Raw genomic sequence first — 26,994 nt, 5'->3', positions numbered from 1 at the left:
CTGAATGATGAGGTTGCAAGAAGGGAAATCAAAGCACATTAAACCAAATATTGACTGCTCTACCTCTTTGACTAATCGAGGATAGACAGAGTTTATAATTTACTCTCTGATATGCACCTATTATTTTATCATTTTGTAAAACCACAACACATGGAAATTGACGACGAGATATTAGACATGGGATGCATTGCTCTAAGCTTGGCCCCATTTACTATCTTAGTTGTATTGCTGCTATAAACACAGGGCATTGTCCTAGGCTCTTGCTGGTAAATTTCCCAGCGGAAGACGGAAACAGACTGTCGCATTTGACACTTTTGCGAATGTGTTACCATCCACTTCAAGTGGATGGTAACTGCGAGTTGGTTTGCGACCGCATTCGCGGTCACAAACCAACTCAGCATGGCGATGCGGTCGCAAATAGGAAGGGAACACCCCTTCCTATTTGCGAGTCGCAGCCTCAAATTGCGAGTCGGTACCGACTCGCAATTTGAGGTTGTGCATCGCGTTAAGCCTTTTGCGCGTCGTAAACTGCGTTTTTCAAAAGGCTTCCTACATCTGGCCCTTAGTAACCACATTTACCACTAGCTAAGGTGCTCTGGTTATATTTCCAATGCCTCTCTTCTGGACTCCAAACCTTGAATTGAGTTCAAGAACACATGCTTCATTTACGGTGCCCTTCAAAGTTGACCTCCTTTCTTTTGTCCCTTTCTATCTTTCAACCTCATTATGTCACTTTGCCCAAGACAGTTTTCTAAACTGGGCTGCCAAAAAGAAACATCACCCCACCCAGTGGGCTGTACATATTAGGAGCGGAACACTATAGCCCGGAGGGTGACTGGGATGGGTTTTGGAATGAGGATATGGTTTGACAGGAAAAACAATTCTATCCGATTTCCCCACACCTCAATGTGGCTATCCCACGTTATTGTCCAAAAAAAGGAGACTCCGCATGTGGAGTCTGCATCTGAACAAATCTGCTCATTTTTATCATGATCTCAGCCGGCTCTAAATGGAAGTGTGGGATCTTTGCATTTTAGGGGGTGGGAGGCATGGTTGGGAGGTCACCAGGTCAATGGGCTGGCATGGGGCAGCATGCTCTGCTCCCCTACACTGCGGAATGGGTTCAGGCAGGGGCCAAGACTGCCTGCTCTTGCAGTCAGATCTGACCTTGATTTTACAAATCAAAAAGTTATGGACAGTGAAATCAGCCTAGTGCTCTCACAAATAGAACATTCAAGTGCAGGAATACTAGGCTTCTAGTGATCGGGTTCAGCAGTTTCTGTACTGGGAATACTACTCTCCCACCCATACATCCATCCCTATACCTGCTAGACTCCTCCTTCCGAAATTAATTTTGTTCTATGGCTTCGCTTAGAAACAAATGTTCTGAGATTCCAGAGATCCTAGAAGATCTATTACCCTCATCTCTAAATTGGAATTCATAACAATGAAGTGGTGTTTTAACAGGAAAAATCTTTCTAGGGCTATTTTAGGATGCTGTGACCAGGCCCTGGAGAACTTCGGCCAACATGTCTACACAGACACATATTAAACACGTCTTGAATATCATCAGCCCTTTACAAAAAACCTATGCACTGTTAACACAATCACGAGTCGTAATAAAGTAATAACAGAAAACGCTAAATTTAACAGCATTGTTGCTCATTCTGGGATCAAGTCACATCATTATTTTTGACTATGGAAAGTAGTACTACAGAAGCAGTCTTTGGCAAAGCTCAAAGAGGGCATAATCCTTTCTATTTGTAATAATTGTACATTAATATGACCTAAAAAGGGCAAATTGTGACATAGAGGTAGAGTCAAAACAATAGTGTACGCCCAGTATTTTAACCTGTTGATTGCAAGAAATGCCGCATACTCAGTCGTTGCGGTAATTTTATCATTTTATTGAGCAAGTGTAGAAATAATTCCGACTCCACGACACTATCAGGAAACTTGAGGCCTAGAATTTAAAAGCGCCACCGGAAGCAACTGCTAACTCTATCCAGTGCATATTTCGTAAAGCGAAGCGTCCTCGCGTCACATTCCCATGATGTGCAAATGATTCTTCGAAACGTCCAGGTTTTGCGCTTTCGTTTGATGCGCGCTCTTTCATCTTCAAACATGCACGGCTTTTCGTTTCCCTTTTGGAAAACTCAGAAAGGAAGAACTAAAGATGAAGACAGCTTTTGTGCACTGAGTGTTCTTTTAATGGGCTGCCTACTGTCAATAATGCCCCAATCTCCAGTTTAAGGTCCCTGTCGCCCTGAAAGCTGCATCGGTGACGATGTTTAGTGAATATAAATCACATGGCCAAAAAATACGGCAAATTGTTCCTAGGCCGAGTAGTAAGCGACCTTAATACAGAGCACAATATGTATCACTATAGTCTAGCTATTAATTGTGTTGTGCACGTTATGCGCCTAGTTATTAGTTGCATGCTATGTAAGTTATGCATCTAAATATTAATTGCATGTTGCTCAAGTTGTGGGCCTAGATATTAAATGCGGGTTGATGCAGTTTCAAGGCCCCAAACTCGCCTACATATATCATTTAGCAAAAATTAGGTACATGGGGGAAAAATGGGATCTGCCTGGAATCATATTGTCGTATACAATAATGGAATTGCAGGGTATTAATCCACTTTCTAAAGCTAAGAAGCCTAACAATCGAGGCCTCCACGAACCAGATGTCATGTATTACACCTGTAACTGAGCAATCTTGCACTGGGGTTTGCATTGACCTGCTGAAGAAAACTGAATTACGTGTAGTTGTACAAGTGCCATTGTTTCACTCCCCAGACAAGGCAAATATAATTTATGCTGGTCACTGGTTCGGTGCCTTTGATCTGGCTCTACACCTGGCGTTCCACCATCTTCATTGGATGGTCACTCTCTAATGGTATGTCATGTGTGGATTATGCAAGTGCCTCGTAGCTAGACCGCTCAGCATCATCACACAATACTTGTACCCACTCTTAATTATTATCTCTGTAAAAACATTTACATTTTTTGTTATGTTTGTGTTTTTTTTCACTGAACTGATTTTTAACTAGGTCTCATTTCATTTGATTTTAATCCCATTTGTGTTTGATAAATGTGTGCAATTTCGACAGCTATAATGTATTCAGTTTACATAGATATAATATGTAACAAAATGATTGAACTTAAAATCTTTCTGCAGATTAGGCATCAATAATATATTCCTATTGAGAGAAAATATCAAGCATTTTCGTAGAAATTAGTCGTCCACCCGCATCAGCACGTGTTATCCAAGGAGCGTCTAATTATGGCAGCATTTGGGAGGCTGAGCATGTAATTGAATTCTAGAAACACAATAAAAATATACATGCTTTGGTGGGAGCCTAGATTATTTTTTATATACGGTAGACTAGCAATGCTTCTTTAGGGATTCATTATAAAATTCACTTTTCATATGATGGCAAATTCTCAAAGGTACTTGAGGAACAGTATTACAGACCCAGGAAGCAGAAACAACAAAGCATTTCCCCATTCACCTCTCCATTTACATGGAATCTGAAAAGTACAATTAATTTCATGATTTGGTCTCCTTAAACATAATGGATCTTTGCTCCTCAGTGATCCACACCCATCCTTTCTTGTGCGTTACTCTCATGGATAAAATTAGCTTTTTGTAAAATTTAACTGAAATTGAAGATCTCTGGTGTAAACATAATTGGCAATAATGATATTCAAGAAATTGAACAGGAACGCAGACTCATAGTCCGGAACAGTGTTTTAAAGTGCTTTCGTTGTGGGGACACTTACACAAATGAGTCTCCATGCTTGCATCTTCTGCACTGAACTTGCTTCCGCTGCACTTGCTGCTGCTTGTTTCCTTACCAAGCACTGGATACACTGTGAGGGCACACATTCAGAGCCCGCCTTGTTGCATAAACAATTCAGAGAGCAACAAGATGAGGAATTGCTAATCAAGTTATTGAATTCAGAACTCAAGCACTTAGTTCATTGTCTCTCCTCATCCTCCAGTGTTGGCTGCAGCACTTCAAAAGTACAAAAAGGTATTTCTAAAACAAGCCTACCCGGTGCTGAAGATTCAAAATGAGCACTTAACTAAGACGTTGAGGAAAAGATATGGGTTTATAACTCTTTCAGTAGTCTTTATGTCAGCATATCTGCTGGACATGTCTTTTCTATTTATTTCCATGTTGATGATACCCAAAGGTTCTAGTCAAATGAGTATGTACACACATATACACACGTCTCAGGCTCAGTTTGTGAATAGTAGAGCTGCACTGAGAGGTGTCAGGTGGCGAACTTTATTTTTCCAGCAGTGGTAGTAGACGCATTTGCTACAGCAACCGGTGGAGTCCCCTGGCTGCCAACATAAAGTGGGTCCAAGCAAGCAACTTTAGCTGCAAAGAAGGAGTGGATACAGTGCAACACTGCAAACAGGTTGGAAAATTCCAGCTCCTAAGAAACAGAAAAAAAGAAAAGAAAGAAAAAAACATTATTGTCCTGTGTAAATATATGATTTAATAGTGTCATTATTTTGTACACATTTGATAGATTGCCCCAAAGAATGTGCAGAGCAATTCTTAGCGTACACAATTGGTCTGAACCAAATTCTGAGCAATTACACAAGTTTACACAGTGATGTACCGTCCACGCACTTCCACCCCTGGTGGCTGGAGTTGTACAGAATTTAGAACATTGGCTTTATTTATCAACTTTTGCCTTAAACAATCTGGCCCATTTTACTTGAAATGGGTCAATAAAGCTATTTGAAGCAAAAGATCTAGACCTGTGAATGGAAGACATGTCAAAGAAGTGCCAAGGAGGGAAGAAATTAAAGCCCCTAGTAGAGACATACACCAGCAAAGCAAGCATACATGCCAACAGCGACAATCAATAAACGCATTTCCAGTAGTTAATCGCGTTATTTAAGTAATATTTATTCTTCAGAGCTGTTTTGTTTTTGTCAGGATCACAGCTGCCAGGAAAAGCATGGCACATAAGGATGACATAGCAAATGTTTAAGATGGAATTTTACAAAATAAATGGATTAGTCTGGACTTGACTTGTGAAAGTCAGATATTTATTCTTGTACAGTTACTACCCATGTTTTCAGTAAAATTCATGAGGAATTCCAAACGTATTTCTGGAAATCTGCCACTGTCACAGAAAAGTAAGCATTTCTACATGTAGACGTGCGATTGAGTGTACAATTCCCCATGAAATGCAATTCGTTGCCAATGTGAAATTGCATCTTAATTTGTTTTTATTTCTCCACATGTGAAATTATATTTCCCTCTGAAGAAACACTTTGCCGTCTCTGATAAATGTCGAGGGTCTTCCTTCCCACTTTTCATCCTGGAAACGCACTTACTCCTCCTTGTCTGGAGTAGGTACGCTTCGGGTCCCAGTATGGGAGACTGCCATAAATACCCACGTTTATGGTCAGTTTGTAAAGTGACATGTTTCTCTGGATTGAGGAAAGCCGTAGGTTGGCACAATTGACTGTTGCATTCACTAGGGGAAACATTTAAAGTTCAGAGTCACATCAAAAACCCATGTTTCTATTTTCTTTGCGGTGGCATTCCATTGCCCGAAGGCCAGTTAGATAGCAAGGATTGCGGCTCTGCGCTTCCCAACAAACAAATCCCAGTCTTGTCTCTAGCCATGCAAAGGAAGCTCCCTTTCATGCAACGAAACAAGATAAGATGGTAAGGCCCTTGTTACCTGCTCTGTGTTGAAATTACAGATGATTTGGGCGCCCCTAGCGTCTGTCACCTTGTACAACTGAGGAATCTGTGCAACAGATGTTTAATATAAATCAAGAGAGGTCTTACATCTGTGGCGAACCATCTGATACAACACACCGGTACAAGCTCATAAATCCGATTTATATTTATTGAGCGTGGCTCAAAAGGAAAGACTGGATTCACTCTAGAGCAGTTCAAAATACACCTTTTTAGCTTCAGGTTTGCCAGAAGTATGCCTTAATCCACTCTGTTGTGAGTGATGGGAAGTTAGAAGACTATTGGGTTCAGAGGAAAATACACTAACTATAACTTACATTGTTTTCTAAAGCAAAGGAGCAAAAATGATCCTCCTTTGTACAGAATTGTATATATTGTCATTAGCCACAGTTTGGTATTACGATATTGACAAGAGGGGAAGTGAGTGCTTATTGTTACATGACGAGTTCAATACTAATGTGTATTCCTCATGCTACAGCTGAAGGACTTGTTATATTAAAAATATTCAAAGTATGGATTTACTTTACAAATCACTAAAGATAGTTATATACAAAGAAATGTGTCCTGTAGTTGAAGTAGCATCTTCCAAATATTAAGTGAGCCTATTTATGTTTCAGCCGTAGGAAATCTCAGAACATCAACCTCATATAACGAGTCAGAGATACAGAGATTGTTGCCAGGTACATTATGTCATACTAAGATTAGCGAATTGGAAGCTAAAAGATGAAATATTTCAAAATATATTAGTCATTTTAGATAGCAACGCTTTTGCAGAGCAGGCTGAGCCCAGGTGCAAGAACAGGAAGAGTGGGGATATCCAGTGTCTCTGTTTTTACCTGTTATCCAACTCCCCTTACTCCTAGGCTACTACTTAACAGTCCAGTATCCTTGCTTGGATAGGAGTAGGTTCAAGGAAGTGAGCATATTTAGGGCCTGATTTATACTTTATGAGTGTCGCATTTGCATAATTTGTTGACGCAAAAGCGGTGCAAACTTACAAACATAATTGACTTTTTAAGTTTGCACCACTTTTGTGTCAAAACATGACGCAAATGCAGTGCTAAAAAAGTATAAATCAGGCCCTTACATTGTTCCTGTCTGATCTAGATTGCCAGTTTAATGCAAGTCTGACATTCAGCAAGTGGCAAAGCAGTTTGAAAAAGGTATACAAAAATGTCAGGTTACATCTTTGGGACAGAACTTCTTGAAGTCATCAGCGACAATTGCATATCAATGGAGATGGAGGACCGTATTTGTATTTGTGGTTAACTGATACAAATACCAGGGTAACCTCTTTCAGAGAAATCATAAATAGAATAGCTAGGCTATCCTGTTTTATGGTAAAACCTATACAAACTGATGAAACCACCAAAAGGGAAACATCTCTCATCAGTGTAAACATATATGCCTTGAAAAACACATGCACAACCACAAACTAAAATGCCATTCAAAAACAGTAAGTGGATTTGTCATATTTATTCCTTCCTGAAGGGTCCAACACAACACAACTTTGTTAGACCAGACTTTTTTGCTGTTACCTCATATAGGAATATTCTGATTGATCATAGGAATGTTGCAAAAATATTGGTTCTGCCTCCTTTTGTTTCCTCAGGAGTTAAAGGTACAGGGTTTGGAGTCAAGAAATATTGTATAAATGCACATTTGTGTACCCCAGTGGGAGAGTTGTTGTGGAATTGAAAAACGAATAAAATATGTTTACAAAAAAAAAGGTACAGGGTTTAGAAGCAAGTTTTAGGTTTGATGAATAATTTTTTACACTGTAGAGAATCTGGGAATATTACAGTCATGTTTGATCTCCTGTGTATTATGAACTACCACTTTACCCACAGACATGGAATGGGTAAACCCATTTCATGCGGCAGCCCCTTTTTCTAACAAGTCAGTATTGATAGCAGGCCAGCTATCAAACTTCCAAACATCCCAGGATTTACACTTTCAATCGAGAGTGATGTCACTATGCACAGGGGATAGAGGTGAAAATATGATACAATACATTACACACACCTACAAAATTCATAGCTCCAAGGTCCTATCGTCCTGTGTGATACCTTCAGCCAATTCTGTTTTGTACCCAGCTGCACCTTACTGCTTAGGGTTTGTGAGCCCAATGTTAACCATAAATGTTTAGGTGCCAGAATGCAATGTGATGTCTGTTCAAAGGCCAGAACTGACTTAATGTGAGGAATGTGTCAGGGGGGCACTTAGCAACTATGAATATTCACACTACAGCAGCACCACCATAAGGTAGTCGAGGAAAGATTGCAGAAGAACAATGCTTTGCATGCTTGGATCATTAAATTTCATTTGCCTTAGAATGCTGGATTAGAAAGGAATCTAGTATAATTTAAAGATGTATACGTTTTCACAAGGTACTTCGCTGCTGGCAGGTATGAGCACTACTACAATGTAGTAATCTTCAATAAGTAATAGGTAAATGACTCCCAACTGTGGCAAGGAATCTACGTATTAAAACATGTAAACACAGCACTCTTGTGTTTTAATCTGTTAATAGTCATACATCAGAAAGGATCTGACAATTTGTGAGAAGTAACGAGATGTGAGTGTGAGTGATATTACATTGCACATATTTTCTATGCTTAAAACAGTCTAACTTAAGTCTTTTTGACACCCAGCCAATGGGAAGATGCTGCATAAATTAAATATGTTCTTTATATCAATCAGTGCAAAAATGTGTTTTATAAACAGTGAAAAACACAGATCTTGTCTATTTTGGAAGTTAGGCAGCTAAACAAACCCTGATAAGCACTGATTACAAACACATTGGAAAACCTTCAGAAAACACCCTGAAATCCACAAACATTAAACACGGAAAAGAGTGCAGCCTAGGAATGGCCATATATAAATTGTGGTGGCTATAGTGAATAGACTGGCACTTTGTAAATAATTGTAAGACAAAAGTTGTTTCATTGGCATTTCACAGTGCTGATGCATCACCTTAAGAGGAATTCCAACCGACCTTCAGCAATATTTGTTCATTTTGCAAGTTCTTCTAGAACATACAAAGTGAAGGAAGCATTTAATCTACCCACTGAGTTAACTACACTGAGTATTTTATAGGTTAATACTATATCTTTATTCTCCTCCTCTTATGAGCTTTGTAGAAGAGAATTGTGTCTCTCTATGTTCATCTCTTACAAAATGACTTTTTCTAAGATGTTTGCTTCTTTTGATTTGGTTAGGTCAGGTACATAGGTAATAAAGACTATTTGAATGTAAGACATCTGGCCACAATGTGCGTTTTCTAAAAATCGTGTCCATCTGTTTACTCTCTGTCCAATAATTTGCAGGCTTCTATTGTAGAAAGTGGATTGTGCTCTGTTGTGTCTGCTTTTGATTCACTTTTTTCAGTGAAGTCATCAACATCTGTTGGATGCTTTTCTAAACAAGTGAGTTTTATTGGTTAACTTGATTTGTGTGTTCCACACTCATTTGTAAAAGGTTTTGGTGGCATTGATATATGTGGTTCTTTAAATGGACAAACTCTGTCCAAATAAACAAAATGTAAAAAGTAGATTTGAGGAAGGTAGATTCTTACCACAACAAATAATCCAAACGATTTTGATTATGCAGTGAGTGAATATGGTACCTCAGTTTATATGGAGCTTTTTCTTCTAAATTGAATCCTAATAACACTTTAGTTTTGAAGCGCAAAGTAATTTCCTCAACAAGTAGAATTTTTAATTATATATACACCACAGGTAAAATATAAGGTTTCCTTCTACATTAGATTATTGTTAGAAATGGGGTCTTTGGTTGACAGTCAGGTTACCCCCTGTTCAAGCAAGGACCTTCCCTCTAGTCAGGGTAAAAGAGAATCACCCTCAGCTAATCCCTGCTTACCCCCTTGGTAGCTTGGCAGAGCAGTAGGCTTAACTTCAGAGCGCTAGGTGTAAAGTATTTGTACCAACACACACAGTAACTTAAGGAAAACACTACAAAATGACACAACACCGGTTTAGAAAAATAGGAAATATTTATCTAAACAAAACAAGACCAAAACGACAAAAATCCGACATACACAAGTCAAGTTATAAATTTTTAGAGATTAAACTCAAAAATAGCGTTTAGAAACAAAAGTGCTTCAATGAGATGTTAACACGGCATCGTGACGGAGTCGTTCCCAACAAGCCGACACCAGCGGCGCCGGACACGGAGTCGTGTAGAACCCCAAGTACAGTACCTTTGGTGAAGAGTGAAAACAAGCCGATGCGCGAAGTCGGGGATCGCGGCGTCTGTGCGAAACATTGAATCCGAGCACTTCGAGCGGTGTCGGTCACGACGTGGTGCGGCGACTTCCACGGAGTCACAGACTTCAGCGGGGCTGCTGCGGCGTCGGGGCTGCGAAGAGCGTCGCGTTCCAGCGAAGGTCACGCGTCGGGTGCAGGCGGCGTTACCGGATTCAGCAGCGGCGGCGGTCCGGAGTCATCCGAAGTCGATTTCCTTGGATTTCCACCAGCTTTCCTTTCAAGGGCCCAGGGACTGGATAGGGCACCACTTGTCAGAGCAGGAGTCTCTCCAGAGACTCCAGGTGCTGGCAGAGAGAAGTCTTTGCTGTCCCTGAGACTTCAAACAACAGGAGGCAAGCTCTAAATCAAGCCCTTGGAGATTTCTTCACAAGATGGAAGGCACACAAAGTCCAGTCTTTGCCCTCTCACTCTGGCAGAAGCAGCACTGCAGGAAAGCTCCACAAAGCACAGTCACAGGCAGGGCAGCACTTCTTCCTCAGCTTTCAGCTCTTCTCCAGGCAGAGGTTCCTCTTGGTTCCAGAAGTGTTTCTGAAGTCTGTAGATTTGGGTGCCCTTCTTATACCCATTTTAGTCTTTGAAGTCACCTTTCTTCAAAGGGGACTCACACCTACTTGTGAAATCCTGCCTTGCCCAGGCAAGGCCTCAGACACACACCAGGGGGTTGGAGCTGGCATTGTCAGAGGCAGGCACAGTCCTTTATACTGGTTTGCGTTACTGTTTACAGTACAAAACAAGTTTTGCACTGGAAAGTTAAAAAACATTTTGCACTAGTTTGAATCACTTTTATGATGCAAACAGTGAAACATTTTGTAAATCTGGGCCTTAGGAACACAGTTATTAATGTTTCATGCAACATACATCTGCAGGAAAATTTGCTGAACGATATTTTGTGAAACGGAGAAAGTATAAATGTGCCATATCTATTAAGATAAGGCATACTTCTGCTCCCTCCTATGCGTGGTGCACTGTGAGCTGCCTAGTGCCAATGCAGGCACCATTTCTCCTTGCTGTAAGGGCCCCTACATTGAGGCCTGGATTGCTCTTGCGCAGAAAGGGATAACTTCCTGCACAAGAACAATTCATAGAGGCATTTTCCTTTTTCTATGCGTGATGCAAAATGCAATATGTGTAGAAAGAAGAAATAATGAGGAGAAAAAATATGTTAGTCCTTGTGATGCCGTCCTCAGACAGGCATTCCCGTTTGTTGCAATCTCATGTACAAACAATTGGACACAAGGACAAACCAAAGGCTTAGTTCATTTATAGCTTAGTATGCACATCCAGATGCCATCAGATTTACTTCTGTGTTCCTTGTATTGGAAATGTGCTGTGTTTTATATCTTTATAATTTCATATGCCTTTACTGAGAAAACATTCATATATTTTGAAATATTGTAATGTCTTTGCAAAAACTGACATCCCTGCTTGAATATTCCTATCATTCCTGCATCCCTTACAATTTTCATGTATTGTCCCGCAACTCAGTTTCAAATCCCAGCCTTTGAGGTAAACTCTGACTCTTGATCCTTAGCTATAGGAGTATTGATGGAGTAGCAGGAGGTCAGCTTTTCTTCTCTGACTTGGCACTCAGTGTCATGGTTAATAAGCAGTACCACCAGCAAGTTCAAATTTGATATTGGTTTGTTTTCTCTGGGGCTGTATGTATCACAGGAAAAGCCTGTTGAGTCTGAATGCAGTACTAGCTGAGTTATCTGAAGTGTATTTCTAATCATTTACTGTTCTCTATGGCACAGTACCTACATGGCAACTGAAAAGAACGAGCATTGGCAAAAACCAATAGGTCTGGTGTTGACTATCTACCTTTTGATGTTGGTAATGATTCTTTTGTTTGTTAGGGTTTTTGACTGAATACACATGAGAAGCACACCTTGCACCAGTAGTCTGTAGCACTGAAGATAAATAATTTGCTTGTGTATCTGCACACTGTTCAAGAGCAGAAGGCCATCAATCACAGACAGGTCAGTCAGTGGCTGCCCTTTTGTCCCAAGCTGTATATTGTGGCAGGCTGAAGCAATGTTAATGACACTACAGCAGATCAATGGATGAAGAGGGCTGAATGAAATATTTTTAGGTTTTTATAGTATATTATTTAAAACAAAAGGTGACAAAGGGTGTCGCCTTTATTTGAAAGTAAGCTGTTCTTCATTGATTGTGATTTTGTGGGTATTTGTGTGCAGGTTAGTGGGATGGTGAATAAGTGAATGAATTGATGAGCGAGTGGATGCACAGATGAGTGAATGGGTAATCTAAGTGCAGGGATGGATGGATGGATGAATGGGTGGGTGATAGGTAAATTAATGAATGAATGTGTGGATGAGAGCTTGCATAACTGATAGATGAGGAAAACAGCATGGGTGCAATATGAACAAGCAAAACATATAGCATAGTGAGACATAGAAAAAGCTGTTACCGTGAAGGTCTGAATGAAATTAAAGCAGGCACTTGTAGAACGGACTATAATTAAGCACAATACAGTGGCCAGATGCCCGAGTATCAGTGAATGGTTTTTTTGTAGACCTTAAGGACCTTCTCTGCTGTTTGGTATATTGGTTTATTGTCATGTTTATTTTTGTTTGCAGTCCAATAATGAAGCATCTACAAGTAGTGTCAACATGGGTGTAACACAGTCCCCTGCAGCCGTTTCAAGGCAGAAGGCACATTGCCTTCAGGGGATAAACCAAAATACCTACTTGTCCCAAGGTCAGTGAATATCTGTGAGATATGGGAGTCTCGGGGGCCTTTCTTCACATTCTACAGAAGGGGCCCCATCATTTTGTGTTATACCACTGAGTGCCACTGCTGGTTTGCTTAAGTGTATTTGTGAAGTGCAGCCTTGAAATCAATTGTATAATAAATATATTTGCAACATTAATGCAGTGACTTGAAATGGACATCAAAGGGATTTATTATACACAATATTCAAGTAGAGCTATCCTAAAAAAAACAAAGAAAGCAAATTGATTTTACCAAGTGAATTTGTTTAGCTTAATGTTGTAACACGTTGATGTATAGTCTTCAGTGTGCTAGAGTGTGCATTTCTTGTACGAGTGGAGTTTTTTATTTATTTGGGGATAACAGAAATCTTAAAAGATGCTCTCTTAAAAATAGGTGGCGATGAGGCACATCAGAGGGTGTGGTCTCTCCTATTCATAAGTCTCATATTAATAAATGACACTGCCAATATATTTTAAGGTGATTGAGATGCCATGTCACGTGGTGAGTCAAGAGACGCAGGGAGAAAAATCGAGAGTGACAGTGGTGGGGGAGAATAGAGGTGGAGCAGCACAGTGTTGGTTCCACACCTCCACATTAAGGAAGTAACTTGACAATGTAATCAATATCATATACACTGTGGGGGTCATTCCAACTTTGGCGGGCGGCGGAGGCCGCCCGCCAAAGTTCCGCCGCCAGAAGACCGCACTGCGGTCAAAAGACCGCGGCGGTCATTCTGGCTTTCCCGCTGGGCTGGCGGGCGACCGCCAAAAGGCCGCCCGCCCAGCGGGAAAGCACCAGCAACGAGGATGCCGGCTCCGAATGGAGCCGGCGGAGTTGCTGGTGTGCGACGGGTGCAGTTGCACCTGTCGCGATTTTCAGTGTCTGCCAAGCAGACACTGAATATCAATGTGGGGCCCTGTTAGGGGGCCCCTGCAGTGCCTATGCCAGTGGCATGGGCACTGCAGGGGCCCTCAGGGGCCCCACAACACCCGTTCCCGCCATCCTGTTTCTGGCGGCAAAAACCGCCAGAAACAAGATGGCGGGAAGGGGGTCGGAATCCCCATGGCGGCGCTGCTTGCAGCGCCGCCGTGGAGGATTCCCTGGGGCCGCGGGAAACCGGCGGGAAACCGCTGGTTTCCCTTTTCTGACCGCGGCTGTACCGCCGCGGTCAGAATGGCCCCAGAAGCACCGCCAGCCTGTTGGCGGTGCTTCCGCGGTCCATGACCGCCAGGGTCAGAATGACCCCCTGTGTGCCTTAACCCTATTAATGTAAAGTGAAGCATCTAACTGCATTATCAAAAGTGCATTAATTGTAGAAAGTAGGGTTTTCCTTTATATGTGTGAGTTATAATGTTTATCTCTAACAAGAAAATTGTAGTTCTCTTTCATATTTACATGTGTATTTCGAAGCATTGCATTTATTGAAAAGAGCCATGCTCATATATTTATGATTTATTGTTCATGTTTGCATTTATCTATTATGTTTGAAATTATAACAGAATGTTGAAAAGCTCAGATTAGTTGTGGCTTGTTCAGCTCGCATAAGCAGACCTACATTTTAACGTGTGAAATGTATTCTCTTTATTTTGCATGAATTTTCTTTGCAGGTGAACATTCCTTATTGCTTGTTCTCTTTGTGTAGCCAAATGGACTTCACAGAATTGTAAATGTGGCATTGATGTTAACTCTTTTTTTCCCCCAGCACTCGGAAAAGACCCATAAGATGACTGACCAGTGCTCCCATGCACGCTCTGGCAGAGGGGAAGATGAGGATGACCAAAACAAAAGCAGAGGGAGAAAGAGTGAAAGGCAAACGTTTGCTGAAGTGATAAACACAGGTGTCCAAGTAGAAGGAAGCTTAGGAAGTAGACAAACATAAAGAAAGCTGGGCGGGAGGAAGCATGTTTGTCACCCTGCCCCCCTACAATCTCTCTGATGCTCAACCTGTCACCTTTCCCTATACCTGCTGGGGAGCTGTTGCCCTGGAGATACTAAAGCGAATGTGTTTCAATGACATGCCTATCTGACAGTAGCAACCATTTTGGAATGACGTCCACCATCAGGTAATATAAGGGAGTAATACTATGGCGGTTGGTATCTGAAACATTTGGTCGGGCAACCACATTTTTAGGGTACCAGCTGCCATGTGGGAGGGAGGGAAATTGAAAAACAAAAATTCACTTTCCTCTGCTGGCTTGCCTCCTGTGGTCCTCACGCAGTCCCTCGGCGCTCTGAGTGCAGTAATTGAAGTCTCCACACCAATCGAGATCCAGCTCACAAGCTGCTGATAGGGTTAGCAGCATGAGAACAGTGCCAGGATTGGCTAGAGTGGGCTGCCTCGATGCTCCAGCAGGCACCGGGGGCCAGTGCCTGCTCTCCACTCAGCTGTCTCAGACAGCTGAGTGGAGAGGCTTACACTACGCATGTCAGGCTGGCTGTCGCAAGATGGCGGGGCAAAATGACATGAGCAGTGTAAACTGGTAGGGTGATCATCACTAGTGTGCTGCCAGTCCGCAGCAGTGGCCCAGCCCCCAAACACATCTTGGCTGGGGAAAGGGAAAAATAAAAAGGTAATAAATGTATTTTAATACCATTTTATTTTTCACCTTTTTGGGGGTGTTTGCAGGGGGGTGACGGTCCTTTACCCTAAAGGAGTGGCCGCTACTGGAACAATACCAATGGCAACGCTTTTTCAGAACAATAACATTGGTACAACATATATATTTTATATTATTTGACAACATTCAGGTTTCTTAAGAAGTAAAGAAAACCATTGAACATTGTTTATTTTTGAAGTAGTAATCCATGAACTGCATGGGAGCTGAATTTGTAATATATAAAGCAATGCGAAATTGTTTTGCAAAGATTAAGGGACAGAAAGAATCACTTTACTTTAAATGCTCAGGAGTTGAGACTGACACTAGCATGGCTGCCAAAGCTCCTGCCTCTGTAGAAGCAAAACCGAGAATGTGAATATTATTCTGCTGCGCCTGTCTTCTTTCCTGTTGAGGTATCTCCCCATAACCCTGTGCAGATGCACTAGATGTCTATGGGCTAAGCTAGCGCTGCAATGCTAATAACTTTATTGTAGCAACACCACAAGGGCAAGAAGCAGTTGACAGTAGAGGACGATTATTAAAGGCAGATTCGTGGTGGCATTACAAGTGAACTTCTTCATCTGCAGACTGCAAGGTGAAAGGGCAAAATGCCATCACTCATAGTGAACTTTGCAAATGGCTGAAATGGGTTGAACCATTACTCCAAGCTGTTGGAAAATGGGTTATTGGTAGGGCAGGTAGGTACCTACACCTAGCAACAAGCCACTAACCTCCACATAGGTACAGTTAGGTCTCAGTAAATTAATCCCAGCTCAACCCTTGGTAGCTTGGCAACGAGCGTCAAGGCTTAACTTAGGAGACAAAGTGTAAAGCATTCAAATATCACAAAACAGTAATTAAATAAAACACAGGAAACAGTTTAAAAATCCAAAACCAATTTATAAAAATAGTTTATATTTTTATCTTTAAAATGACACAAAAACGATTAAAATCGGTTCAGGGGAACCGGAGATATGAATTTTTAAAGAATTATTACTTTTCTAGCGCTTAGAAACAAAAAGCGCCAATCGGGTCATCTGGTTGCACCTCGACCGGGGCAAAGTCAAACTTTCAGGCCGACCGCGATGGAGCCCTGCTCGGCTACAGGTCGCGGGAGGCCTCGGTTAAAAAGTTACCTTCTGACTTAGTCTTTATTTTGAAGTTTTTCTTCACCGGGACGAACCTGCCAGTTGAATCCGACCTCCTGGAGCCCTTGTCCGGATACGCGATGTGGGTTTCCTCGGTGGAGACTTTTACCTTCGGACTTAGTCGTTTTTTCGAGATGAAAATCCTTCGACCGGGGTAAACCTGGATCTTGATCCGACGTCCATGGAGCCCTTCTCGGATACGATGGCTGGGCGGTCCCGGTCAACTTTTTACGTTCGGACTTAGTCTCTTTTTTGGATGTTTATCTTTACCGGGACGAACCACGAAGTCAGGCCGGGTCGCGGTTGAGGCAAGCCGGCTAGAATTTCCGCGGCGGGTCGGTCCCTCTCTGGAGCTTTTTTCCAAAAATTCTCAAATCTTTTCCAAACTTCTGGGGCTTCACCCAGATGTTCTTTTAAGGTTCTTTTGGGGTCCACAGCTCACCCCAAGGGTCCAGAAGTTCTGTGATGGTCCTTGGGGGGTGCGGACTTCAACTCCCAGAATGCACCTGGCGCAAACTCCTTTTTGGCCACTGGACAGTGGTCAGCTGGTCGCTTTCTTCAGGAGTTGGTGCTGGGGACTCTGGTTTAGCAATTTTTCACCTGTAGCAAACAGGGAGTCCCTCCTTGAACCAGTTGAAGCCAGGCAAAGTCCTTCTTGTGGTGAAGCCCAAGTGTGCAGCTGGTGCAGTCCTTCTGAGTGCAGGGTCCAGGTGCAGGCCAGGGGTCCAGCAGGGCAGTCCTTCTTCTTCTTTAGTTTCTTTCTTGTTGAATTCTGGAGGGGATCTGAGGTGTGGGTGCAGGTCTGCCAGTTTTATCCTTGCTCCTGGGTGAAAAGCAGGGGGGCCCTGGTTCTCCAATCAGGGACAGGGTCGTCCCCCTGTGATGACCACTTCCTGGGAAGTGTGGCAAAAATCCATCCCAGAAGGCAACAGTCTCTAAAAATCCAACATGGATGAATCTGATTTTTGGAGGTTGCATCTGGCTGAGCCCACCCACTGGTGTGGCTAAAAATCATAAACACACCCCTCTCCTGCCCTCTCCTAATCTAATCAAGGGGGCACCTAATTGTCTGGGGTTGCAGGATGTGGGGGTGTTGCTGGGTGCTGCAAATGTCCTTCTCTGCCTTTGAAGACCAGTTTGGCAGCCCTCCCCCTTCCTGCCTCACCATCTGCTGAGGGGAGATTCTCTCCCCCAAGCACATTCCTTTGTGTGAAGCCAGGCCACTTCACACCTAATCAAGGCAGCCTGGCAGAAGCTGCTGCAGGCTGGCCAATCAGAGCACAGCAGCAAAAACAATGCAGAGCTGAAATTGGCAACTTTTTAGGTAAAGTCTAAACATTTTACCTGAACAAGTTATATTAAATCCAACAACTGGAAGTTGTGGGATTTATTACAACAATTAATTTGATACCAAATTCTTGGTATGTAACATTTAAGGAGACTTTAAAATTTAAAATAAAGTCTGCCCATTCTAGCCTATGAAGGCCATTTACTTCAATGAGGGAAAAACGAATTTGGCTGTTTTTACCTCACCAGGGCTTATAAATCTATTTTTATTAAGTCCCTGCTTATAGTTACATGGCACCCAGCCATAGGGGCACATAGGGCACACCTTAGGGGTGACTTATATGTAAAAATAAGGTAGTTTAAGACTTTGGAAGTACCTTTAATTCCAAAGTCGAATTTGCATATAACTTTATTTTAAAAGCAGCCAGCAAGGCAGGCTTGCTTTTAAAATGACACTGGGCACCTCAGCAGTGCACCTAGGTGTGCACCACCTATGCTGTGGTTCCTAAACCTACATGCCCTACCATATACTAGGGACTTATAGGTAGGTTAACTTAGCCAATTATAATTAGCCTAATTTGCATATCCATTTTACACAGAGCACAGGCCCTGGGACTGGTTAGCAGTACCCAGGGCACCATCAAAGTCAGGAAAACACCAGCAAAAAGAGGAAAATGGGGGCAAAAAGTTATGGGGCCTCTGCAATCAGCCCTGTTTTCTCACACAAGCTGTATGCTGCAGTGGGCTGGAGAGAAATGTGAATGACACACTTACACACCAATGGAAGAAAAAGGCTGGCAGAATGCCACTTTAAGAATGTGTATTAGACATATACTTTTGTAAAATCAAAAGACCTTGGCTAACGTCAGACCTAAAATTATTGGCTCAAGTGGCAGTTTTGTGAAAAGTAGAGCGGTAGGAATGAGTTTAGAAGGTGGTGGTGCTAACTCTTCTATATTTACAGCCTGTGCTTTGTTTCACACGACCACTACTGTATCAAGGGTAGCAGGAGATCCTTCACCTAGTGCACCCGCAAAAGCACTAGAATTATCCGCGCTAAAATAAGTAACAGAAACGGGAGTGGGAAATGGTGCAATGATCATATGTTGCTGTCTTCCAGAATAAATAGGAAAGACTGATGCTAAAATATTTTAAACAACGAACTACATCATTCTAGTATATAATTTCAGGTGGACTTTTTCACTACTTTAGGTGACTTTAGTGTCTTGTTTGGTTTACCAGTGTTAAAGTGCTTATTGAGATGATGGGCTGTTGAATTCCCTATTCTTTTGTGAATTTCCGTTTTTCTTTGATTAGTCCACAGAAGTGAAACAGCACATTTGTACTTGAACAAGAGCAATGCACAATTACATTTTTGTAAAAATTAATAAAAAGTGCTAATGGCCAGGAAAACTCGATAGATATGTCTTACATCGATTAACCTTAGCTAGGTGTAACTTGAGAAGGAGGTTGTTAGACTTTTCATCCTTGGCGTGGTCTCCCTTAACTTTTTGCCTCTGTTCCCCAGGTTGTTGATGTGTGCTTGACTCTGATTTTACTGTTTTTGTTACTCTGGGCACTTTACCACTGCTAACCAGTGCTAAACTGCAAGTGCTCCTTTACAAAATGTGTATGTAATTGGCTTAGCCATGACTGGCATATATGATTCACTAATAAGTCCCTAGTAAAGTGCACTAGAGGTGCCAGGGCCTGTAAATTAAATGTTACTAGTGGGCCTGTAGCACTGGTTGTGCCACCCACACAAGTAACCCTGTAATGATGTCTCAGACCTGCCACTGCAGTGTCTGTGTCTGTATTTTTACACTGTAAATTCCCTTTTCTTACATGTAAGGCACCCCTAAGGTAGGCCCTAGGTAGCCCCAAGGGCAGGGTGCATGGATGGATAAGGTAGGACATATAGTAATGTGGTTTATATGTCCTGACAGTGAAATACTGCCAACTTCGTTTTTCACTGTTGCAAGGCCTGTCTCTCTCATAGGATAATATGGGGGCTACCTTTAAATATGATTAAAGTGTAGATTACCCTAGAGAGTAGATGGACATGTGGAGTTTGGGGTCCCTGAACTCACAATTTAAAAATACATCTTTTAACAAAGTTGATTTTAAGATTGTGCGTTTGAAATGCCACTTTTAGAAAGTGAGCATTTTCTTGCTTAAACCATTCTGTGACTCTGCCTTGTTTGTGGATTCCCTGTCTGGGTCAGTTTGACAGTTGGGTTGTTTTTCACCTCACACTAGACAGTGACACAAAGGGAGCTGGGGTGTAACCTGCATTTCCTGATTAGCCATCTCTGCTAGGAGGGAGGGGTGGAGTGGTCACTCTCATCTGAAAGGACTGTGCCTGCCTCTGACAAGGCAGACTCCAACCCCCTGGTGTGTGTCTGAGGCCTTGCCTGGGCAAGGCAGGATTTCACAAGTAGGTGTGAGTCCCCTTTGAAGAAAGGTGACTTCAAAGACTAAAATGGGTATAAGAAGGGCACCCAAATCTACAGACTTGAGAAACACTTCTGGAACCAAGAGGAACCTCTGCCTGGAGAAGAGCTGATAGCTGAGGAAGAAGTGTTGCCCTGCCTGTGACTGTGCTTTGTGGAGCTTTCCTGCAGTGCTGCTTCTGCCAGAGTAAGAGGGCAAAGACTGGACTTTGTGTGCCTTCCATCTTGTGAAGAAATCTCCAAGGGCTTGAGTTAGAGCTTGCCTCCTGTTGTTTGAAGTCTCAGGGACAGCAAAGACTTCTCTCTGCCAGCACCTGGAGTCTCTGGAGAGACTCCTGCTCTGACAAGTGGTGCCCTATCCAGTCCCTGGGCCCTTGAAAGGAAAGCTGGTGGAAATCCAAGGAAATCGACTTCGGACGACTCCGGACCGACGCCGCTGCTGAATCCGGTAACGCCGCCTGCACCCGACACCGTGGCCTTCGCTGGAACGCGACGCTCTTCGCAGGCCTGACGCCGCAGCAGCCCCGCTGAAGTCCGCGACTCCGTGGAAGTCGCCGCACCACGTCGTGACCGACGCCGCTCGAAGTGCGTGGATTCAACGTTTCGCACAGATGCCGCAATCCCCGACTTCGCGCATCGGCTTGTTTTCACTCTTCACCAAAGGTACTGTAGTTGGGGGTCTACACGACTCTGTGTCCGGCGCCGCTGGTGTCGGCTTGTTGGGAACGACTCCGTCAAGACGCCGTGTTAACATCTCATCGAAGCATTTTTGTTTCTAAGCGCTATTTTTTAGTTTAATCTCTAAAAATTCATAACTTGACTTGTGTATGTCGGATTTTTGTCGTTTTGGTCTTGCTTTGTTTAGATAAATATTTTCTGTTTTTCTAAACCGGTGTTGTGTCATTTTGTAGTGTTTTCATTAAGTTACTGTGTGTGTTGGTACAAATACTTTACACCTAGCTCTCTGAAGTTAAACCTACTGCTCTGCCAAGCTACCAAGGGGGTAAGCAGGGGTTAGCTGAGGGTGATTCTCTTTTACCCTGACTAGAGTGAGGGTCCTTGCTTGAACAGGGGGTAACCTGACTGTCAACCAAAGACCCCATTTCTAACATTGGTGATCAGCGGTTGGGATTTGGACTTGTATTTGTACTTGACATACAGTAATTAAGTGTACACTACTGTTTGAGTTCAGACCACTACGTGACCACATACTACTAGTCTTGTGATTTTTGTTTTTTTCTAATTGGACTGTTTTTGCTCTACATTCAGTTTCTTTTTTAGATGATCCTGTGATTGACTTTTCTGGAACTTCATTTTGGAACTTGTTTTCTGCATTTGGAACTTTGCACTCTTTTTAACCTTTCATCATGTCTCTACTTAGAGATGCATCAGTTGGAGCTGACTTTGACCTTGAGAAATTGGAGAGTTATACCAAAGCTCAGTTGAAGCAGTTCTGTAAAAGTTTTGACTGTCCCATTAAGAGCTCATTCAGGAAGGAGGAGCTGCAAAAGGCGCTGAGGGCCTGGGTGACAGCCAAGAGCACTAAAGGGCACACAGAGGATGAGGGAGATGAGGAGGATGAGGAAGAGGGTTCAGTACACAATGGTATTGTGGGTGGGACTGTTATGTCCAGGGAGAAGGTCTCCAGGGCAGGTATCAGTGTCTCATCCAAGGGTCTGACACCTGAGGAGTTACAGGACAGACAGGCAGAAAGGGAGTACCAACTGGAGCAGAGGAGGCTAGCTCTTGAGGAGAGGAAGTTAGCAATGGCTCATGAGCTTAGCTTGAGCGAGATGGATCATAGAAGTCAGTCCAGTAGAGATGGTGGCAGCAATCCTACAATGTAGCCCGGTGGTTCCCAATCTGTGTGCCGCGGCTCCCCTGTGCGCCGTCAAAACTAGCCAGGGGCGCCGCACACAGTTTGGGAACCATTGCATACATACATTGATCTCTGCTGTGGATGCCCTCCACATTGAGTTAAATGACAATAATAAAAAAAAATACATATCAGTGGAAGATCAGTATCAGCAGCCTACAAGGGGCATAGCCACTAAGGAAGGCTCGCTCGATTTCGAGCACTAAAACAGAATAGTTTAATCTGCATTCCGTTGATTTTCCATTTCATGATTCGGACCTAAATAATGAAAACTAGTTTGTGGTGGATATACGCACTGTCTCCTATTTACTAAATCCTGCATCGCTCTCTAGTGGCCATGAACTGTCACGCATAGTCCTGGTGTGCTGCACTTTTCTGGGCTGCTAATTCACTAGCTCAATCAATGTGAATTTAAATAAAAGCAATGGCCTAGCAAAGGTGTAATTAGCCCTAATGTGAACAAGACAATGGGAATCCCTTTTCCTCCTCGTTGGTTACTAAAAATAACCATGCTCGGGGTACAGTCCCCCTAGTATCCCTGAGCACCAGCTGCACATATTGCACTAATGCATCATCTTACAGGGCTCTGAGGTCCTTTTGATTTGAATAATTTAATCATTCTGTGGGCAAATACCAAGGTGCCTTTTAAATATGTTTTTTTAGAATCTGCTCTCTGTTTTTCAGGTGATAATTTTCCACTTTTAAACTATTGAGACATTTGCAAACCACTGAACCAAAGATAACAAATTTAATATTTGTTGCATACATGCCAACCCGATTTTAACGAGATACTCCCAAATTTAAAAGCAAATTTAACTTTTTTTAGCTGTCTCCTGTCTGAAATTGCTCTCACCTTAAATATGTCAATGAGGAAAATACATTTGCCCGATTTTGTTCTTAAAATTTACCACTTTCAGTTCTACAATGTTGGCATGTATGGTATGGCAATCATTATTGTGTAATAAATGAAAATTACCTCACGATGAAGAAAACCGGACAAATATCTATCAGATATTTGTCAAGTTGCTGTAGGAGAGGAGGAAGGAGAGGAGACAGCTCAATCTACTCGTGAGAATGTGGGTGCTTTTCTCATCAAATGATCCCTACCTCTTTCACTTATCTCTTCGGTACCATGAATTTCAAGGTGTTAAGTTTTTTTTTGTAGAAGTGACTTAGCAAATCGACACCTATATGATGCGTCAGTAGGAGGGAGCCTAAATCTTGGTGAGCTGCCTATGTAACGTATACTAGTGGGGAGCATAAAAAGAGCACAGATTTTACAGACCTGTATAGTAATCCCTCAACATTAGTAGGCCGTGCTCAGATCTTAGTGAAGCCTGATTAAGGCCTTTCTAGTAAAGAGCCTGTTAGAAATGGGGTCTTTGGTTGACAGTCAGGTTACCCCCTGTTCAAGCAAGGACCCTCACTCTAGTTAGGATAAAAGAGAATCACCCTCAGCTAACCCCTGCTTACCCCCTTGGTAGCTTGGCAGAGCAGTAGGCTTAACCTCAGAGTGCTGGGCGTAAAGTATTTGTACCAACACACACAGTAACTTAATGAAAACACTACAAAATGACACAACACCAGTTTAGAAAAATAGGAAATATTTATCTAGACAAAACAAGACCAAAACGACAAAAATCCAACATACACAAGTCAAGTTATGATTTTAAAAAGGTTTAAAATAAAAAGAGTCTTTAGGTAGTTGTAACAACACACTAGCGCTGCTAGCGTGTAAATGTACCTGGTTTGCGTCAAAAATAACCCCGCACGGGCTGTGCGCGTCGAAAATAACCCTGCACGGTTATATGCGTCGAAAACAACTCGGCACGGCGATGCGCGTCGAAACAGCCAGCCACGCGACGGTCCGAAAGTCCCGCGGCGCAGGTTGCGATCTCTCAGCCTTCGTCAGCGATGCTGCGCGTCGTTTCTCCTGCTCCGGGCGTCGATTCTTCGGTCGCGTTTCCTGCGGCGTCGTTTCTCAGCTGCGGAGCCGGCGTCGCGTCGTTTTCTCAGCCGCGATCGGATTCGCGTCGATCTTTTCTCCGCACGGCGCTCGGTGCGTGTATTTTTGTCCTTAGGCTGCCAGCCTCTCCTTTCAGGGTCCCAGGAACTGGAAGGGCACCACAGAGCAGAGTAGGGGTCTCTCCAGAGACTCCAGGTGCTGGCAGGAAGAAGTCTTTGCTATCCCTGAGACTTCAATAACAGGAGGCAAGCTCTACATCAAGCCCTTGGAGATTTCTTCTTCAAGATGGAAGGCACACAAAGTCCAGTCTTTGCCCTCTTACTCTGGCAGAAGCAGCACTGCAGGAAAGCTCCACAAAGCACAGTCACAGGCAGGGCAGCACTTGTTCCTCAGCGATCAGCTCTTCTCCAGGCAGAGGTTCCCCTTGATTCCAGAAGTGTTTCTAAAGTTTGTAAGTTTGGGTGCCCTTCTTATACCCATTTTAGTCTTTGAAGTCACCTTCCTTCAAAGGGGACTCACACCTTCTTGTGAAATCCTGCCTTGCCCAGGCAAGGCCTCAGACACACACCAGGGGGTTGGAGACAGCATTGTCAGAGGCAGGCACAGTCCTTTCAGATGAGAGTGACCACTCCACCCCTCCCTCCTAGCAGAGATGGCTAATCAGGAAATGCAGATTACACCCCAGCTCCCTTTGTGTCACTGTCTGGTGTGAGGTGAAAAACAACCCAACTGTCAAATTGACCCAGACAGGGAATCCACAAACAAGGCAGAGTCACAGAATGGTTTAAGCAAGAAAATGCTCACTTTCTAAAAGTGGCATTTCCAAACTCACAATCTCAAAATCAACTTTACTAAAAGATGCATTTTTAAATTGTGAGTTCAGGGATCCCAAACTCCACCTGTCCATCTCTTCTCTAGGGGAATCTACACTTTAATCATATTTAAAGGTAGCCCCCATATTATCCTATGAGAGAGAGACAGACCTTGCAACAGTGACAACGAAATTGGCAGTATTTCACTGTCAGGACATATAAACCACATTACTATATGTCCTACCTTATCCATACACTGCACCCTGCCCTTGGGGCTACCTAGGGCATACCTTAGGGGTGCCTTACATGTAAGGAAAGGGAAGGTTTAGGCCTGGCAAGTGGGTACACTTGCCAAGTCGAATTTACAGTGTAAAAATACACATACAGACACTGCAGTGGCAGGTCTGAGACATGATTACAGAGCTACTTATGTGGGTGGCACAACCAGTGCTGCAGGCCCACTAGTAGCATTTGATTTACAGGCCCTGGCACCTCTAGTGCACCTTACTAGGGACTTACTAGTAAATCAAATATGCCAATCATGGATAAACCACTTACATACAATTTAAACAGGAGAGCATATGCACTTTAGCACTGGTTAGCAGTGGTAAAGTGCTCAGAGTTGAAAAGCCAACAGCAACATGTCAGAAAAATATAGGAGGCAGGAGGCAAAAAAGTCTGGGGATGACCCTGCAAAAGCAAAAGTCCAACACGACCCCCTACCAGCCTAAAGCCAGGGGAGAACAATCAATACCTTGATGTACTTCCCTGATTGGGGCGATAGAACAGGGACCCAGGCCCACAACAGCAGGGGCATGTTCCAGTTCTACGCCTTCCTGACTCCAGTTGGATCCCTCTGTCCATACTCTCAGGGCCCACTAAGCTAACCCATGGGGAACCCTTCTCCACATCTACAGACACCATCTGTGCAACACCTAACTTTACTTTGCTCACAGATGTATTGCAATGGGCAGATAGTACCACCAGGGCCAACACAGTGGTGTTGCCCACTCCACCCCCGGGGTGTGACTCTCGTCCTCCCCCCCCCCAGGGGCAACTCTGTCCACCAGGACAGCAAGCCACAGTGGCCCCAGACAACTGTCAGGGATGAGAGCCCGACCTCAGGCCTCTCTAACCACTGTGACCGTGGAGAGTGGGGGGTGGTAGCCCCAGGTGCCTGGCACCCTTTGACCACTCTCTCTTCCACCAGGTCAGGGATGACAACCTGACCCTGGTCCTCCCCTCTGGGGCTCTGTAACCTCCCTACAGAAGCGGCACCCCCAGAGTCAAAAACTGTCAGGGTGCTTGTAGAAGCAGTCCTGCACAATTCTTCCATCAGTGCAGGGATGTTAACCTGCAACTGATCCTCCAACCTGGGGTCTGTACCTTCAGGTTGGACCAGGGCCAGGGGTGAGGCTTCCCTCCCCCTGCCCTCTCTTCTGGGGTCCTGAACCACCCAACTAGGAGCGGCCCCCCCAGAAGACAACATGGTAGGGGCACTGTTAGCAGTAGCCCCTTCCTCCAGGTCAGGGGGGACACCCTTAACCTGGCCTCCCAATCCAGGGCCTGTACCCACAGACTGGATCACTGCCTGGCAAACCAGGACTTCTTGGGGGGCATACCTACCCCCTACCAGGTCAGAGTTTACCCTCTGAACCTGGTCATCCAACCCAGGGTCACCACCCTGCGGTTGAACCACTGCCTGGCACACCAGGACTTCCTGGGGAGCACACTTACCCCCCATCAGGTCAGAGTTTACCCCCTGAACCTGATTATTCAACCCAGAGTCACCACCCTGCGGTTGAACCATTGCCTGGCACACCAGGACTTCCAGGGGGGCACACTTACCCCCCTCAAGGGACACACTGTCCCGAAGGGCCACACAAGAGTCTGGCTGGCGCAGGTCTCCTGACCTCTGCCCATCTGACAGAGTCTGGATTCCCCCCAACCCAGAAATGGTCTCACCAAGGTCATTCATGGGGGGCTCTGCTCTCAGAGCTGACCCCTGACCCTCCAGGTTCTCCACTGGGGTCCGCAACCCCCTCTCAACCCTCTGTCTGGACTTCTGCACCCCCTCACTAGGAGTG

At 43.7% G+C, this 26,994-nt stretch overlaps 1 protein-coding gene across 2 annotated transcripts in view; it reads right to left on the bottom strand.

The window, feature by feature from the left end:
- Positions 1 to 1,888: 1,888 nt before the first annotated feature.
- The window catches only part of SNTG1 (syntrophin gamma 1), a 3,232,656-nt gene continuing 3,207,550 nt past the window's right edge, over positions 1,889 to 26,994 (bottom strand). For both annotated transcript variants that reach the window (XM_069218895.1, XM_069218893.1), the window contains one exon: positions 1,889 to 4,454. In XM_069218895.1, coding sequence (XP_069074996.1) covers positions 4,287 to 4,454 — 168 coding nt within the window. In that variant the 3' untranslated portion in view covers positions 1,889 to 4,286. The remainder of the gene's footprint in view (positions 4,455 to 26,994) is intronic.

This window comes from Pleurodeles waltl, chromosome 2_2 (genome assembly GCF_031143425.1).
Source record: "Pleurodeles waltl isolate 20211129_DDA chromosome 2_2, aPleWal1.hap1.20221129, whole genome shotgun sequence".
Lineage (NCBI taxonomy): Eukaryota > Metazoa > Chordata > Amphibia > Caudata > Salamandridae > Pleurodeles > Pleurodeles waltl.
The sequence above is the reverse complement of the archived record's forward strand: the minus strand, read 5'-3'. Positions and strand labels throughout refer to the sequence as shown.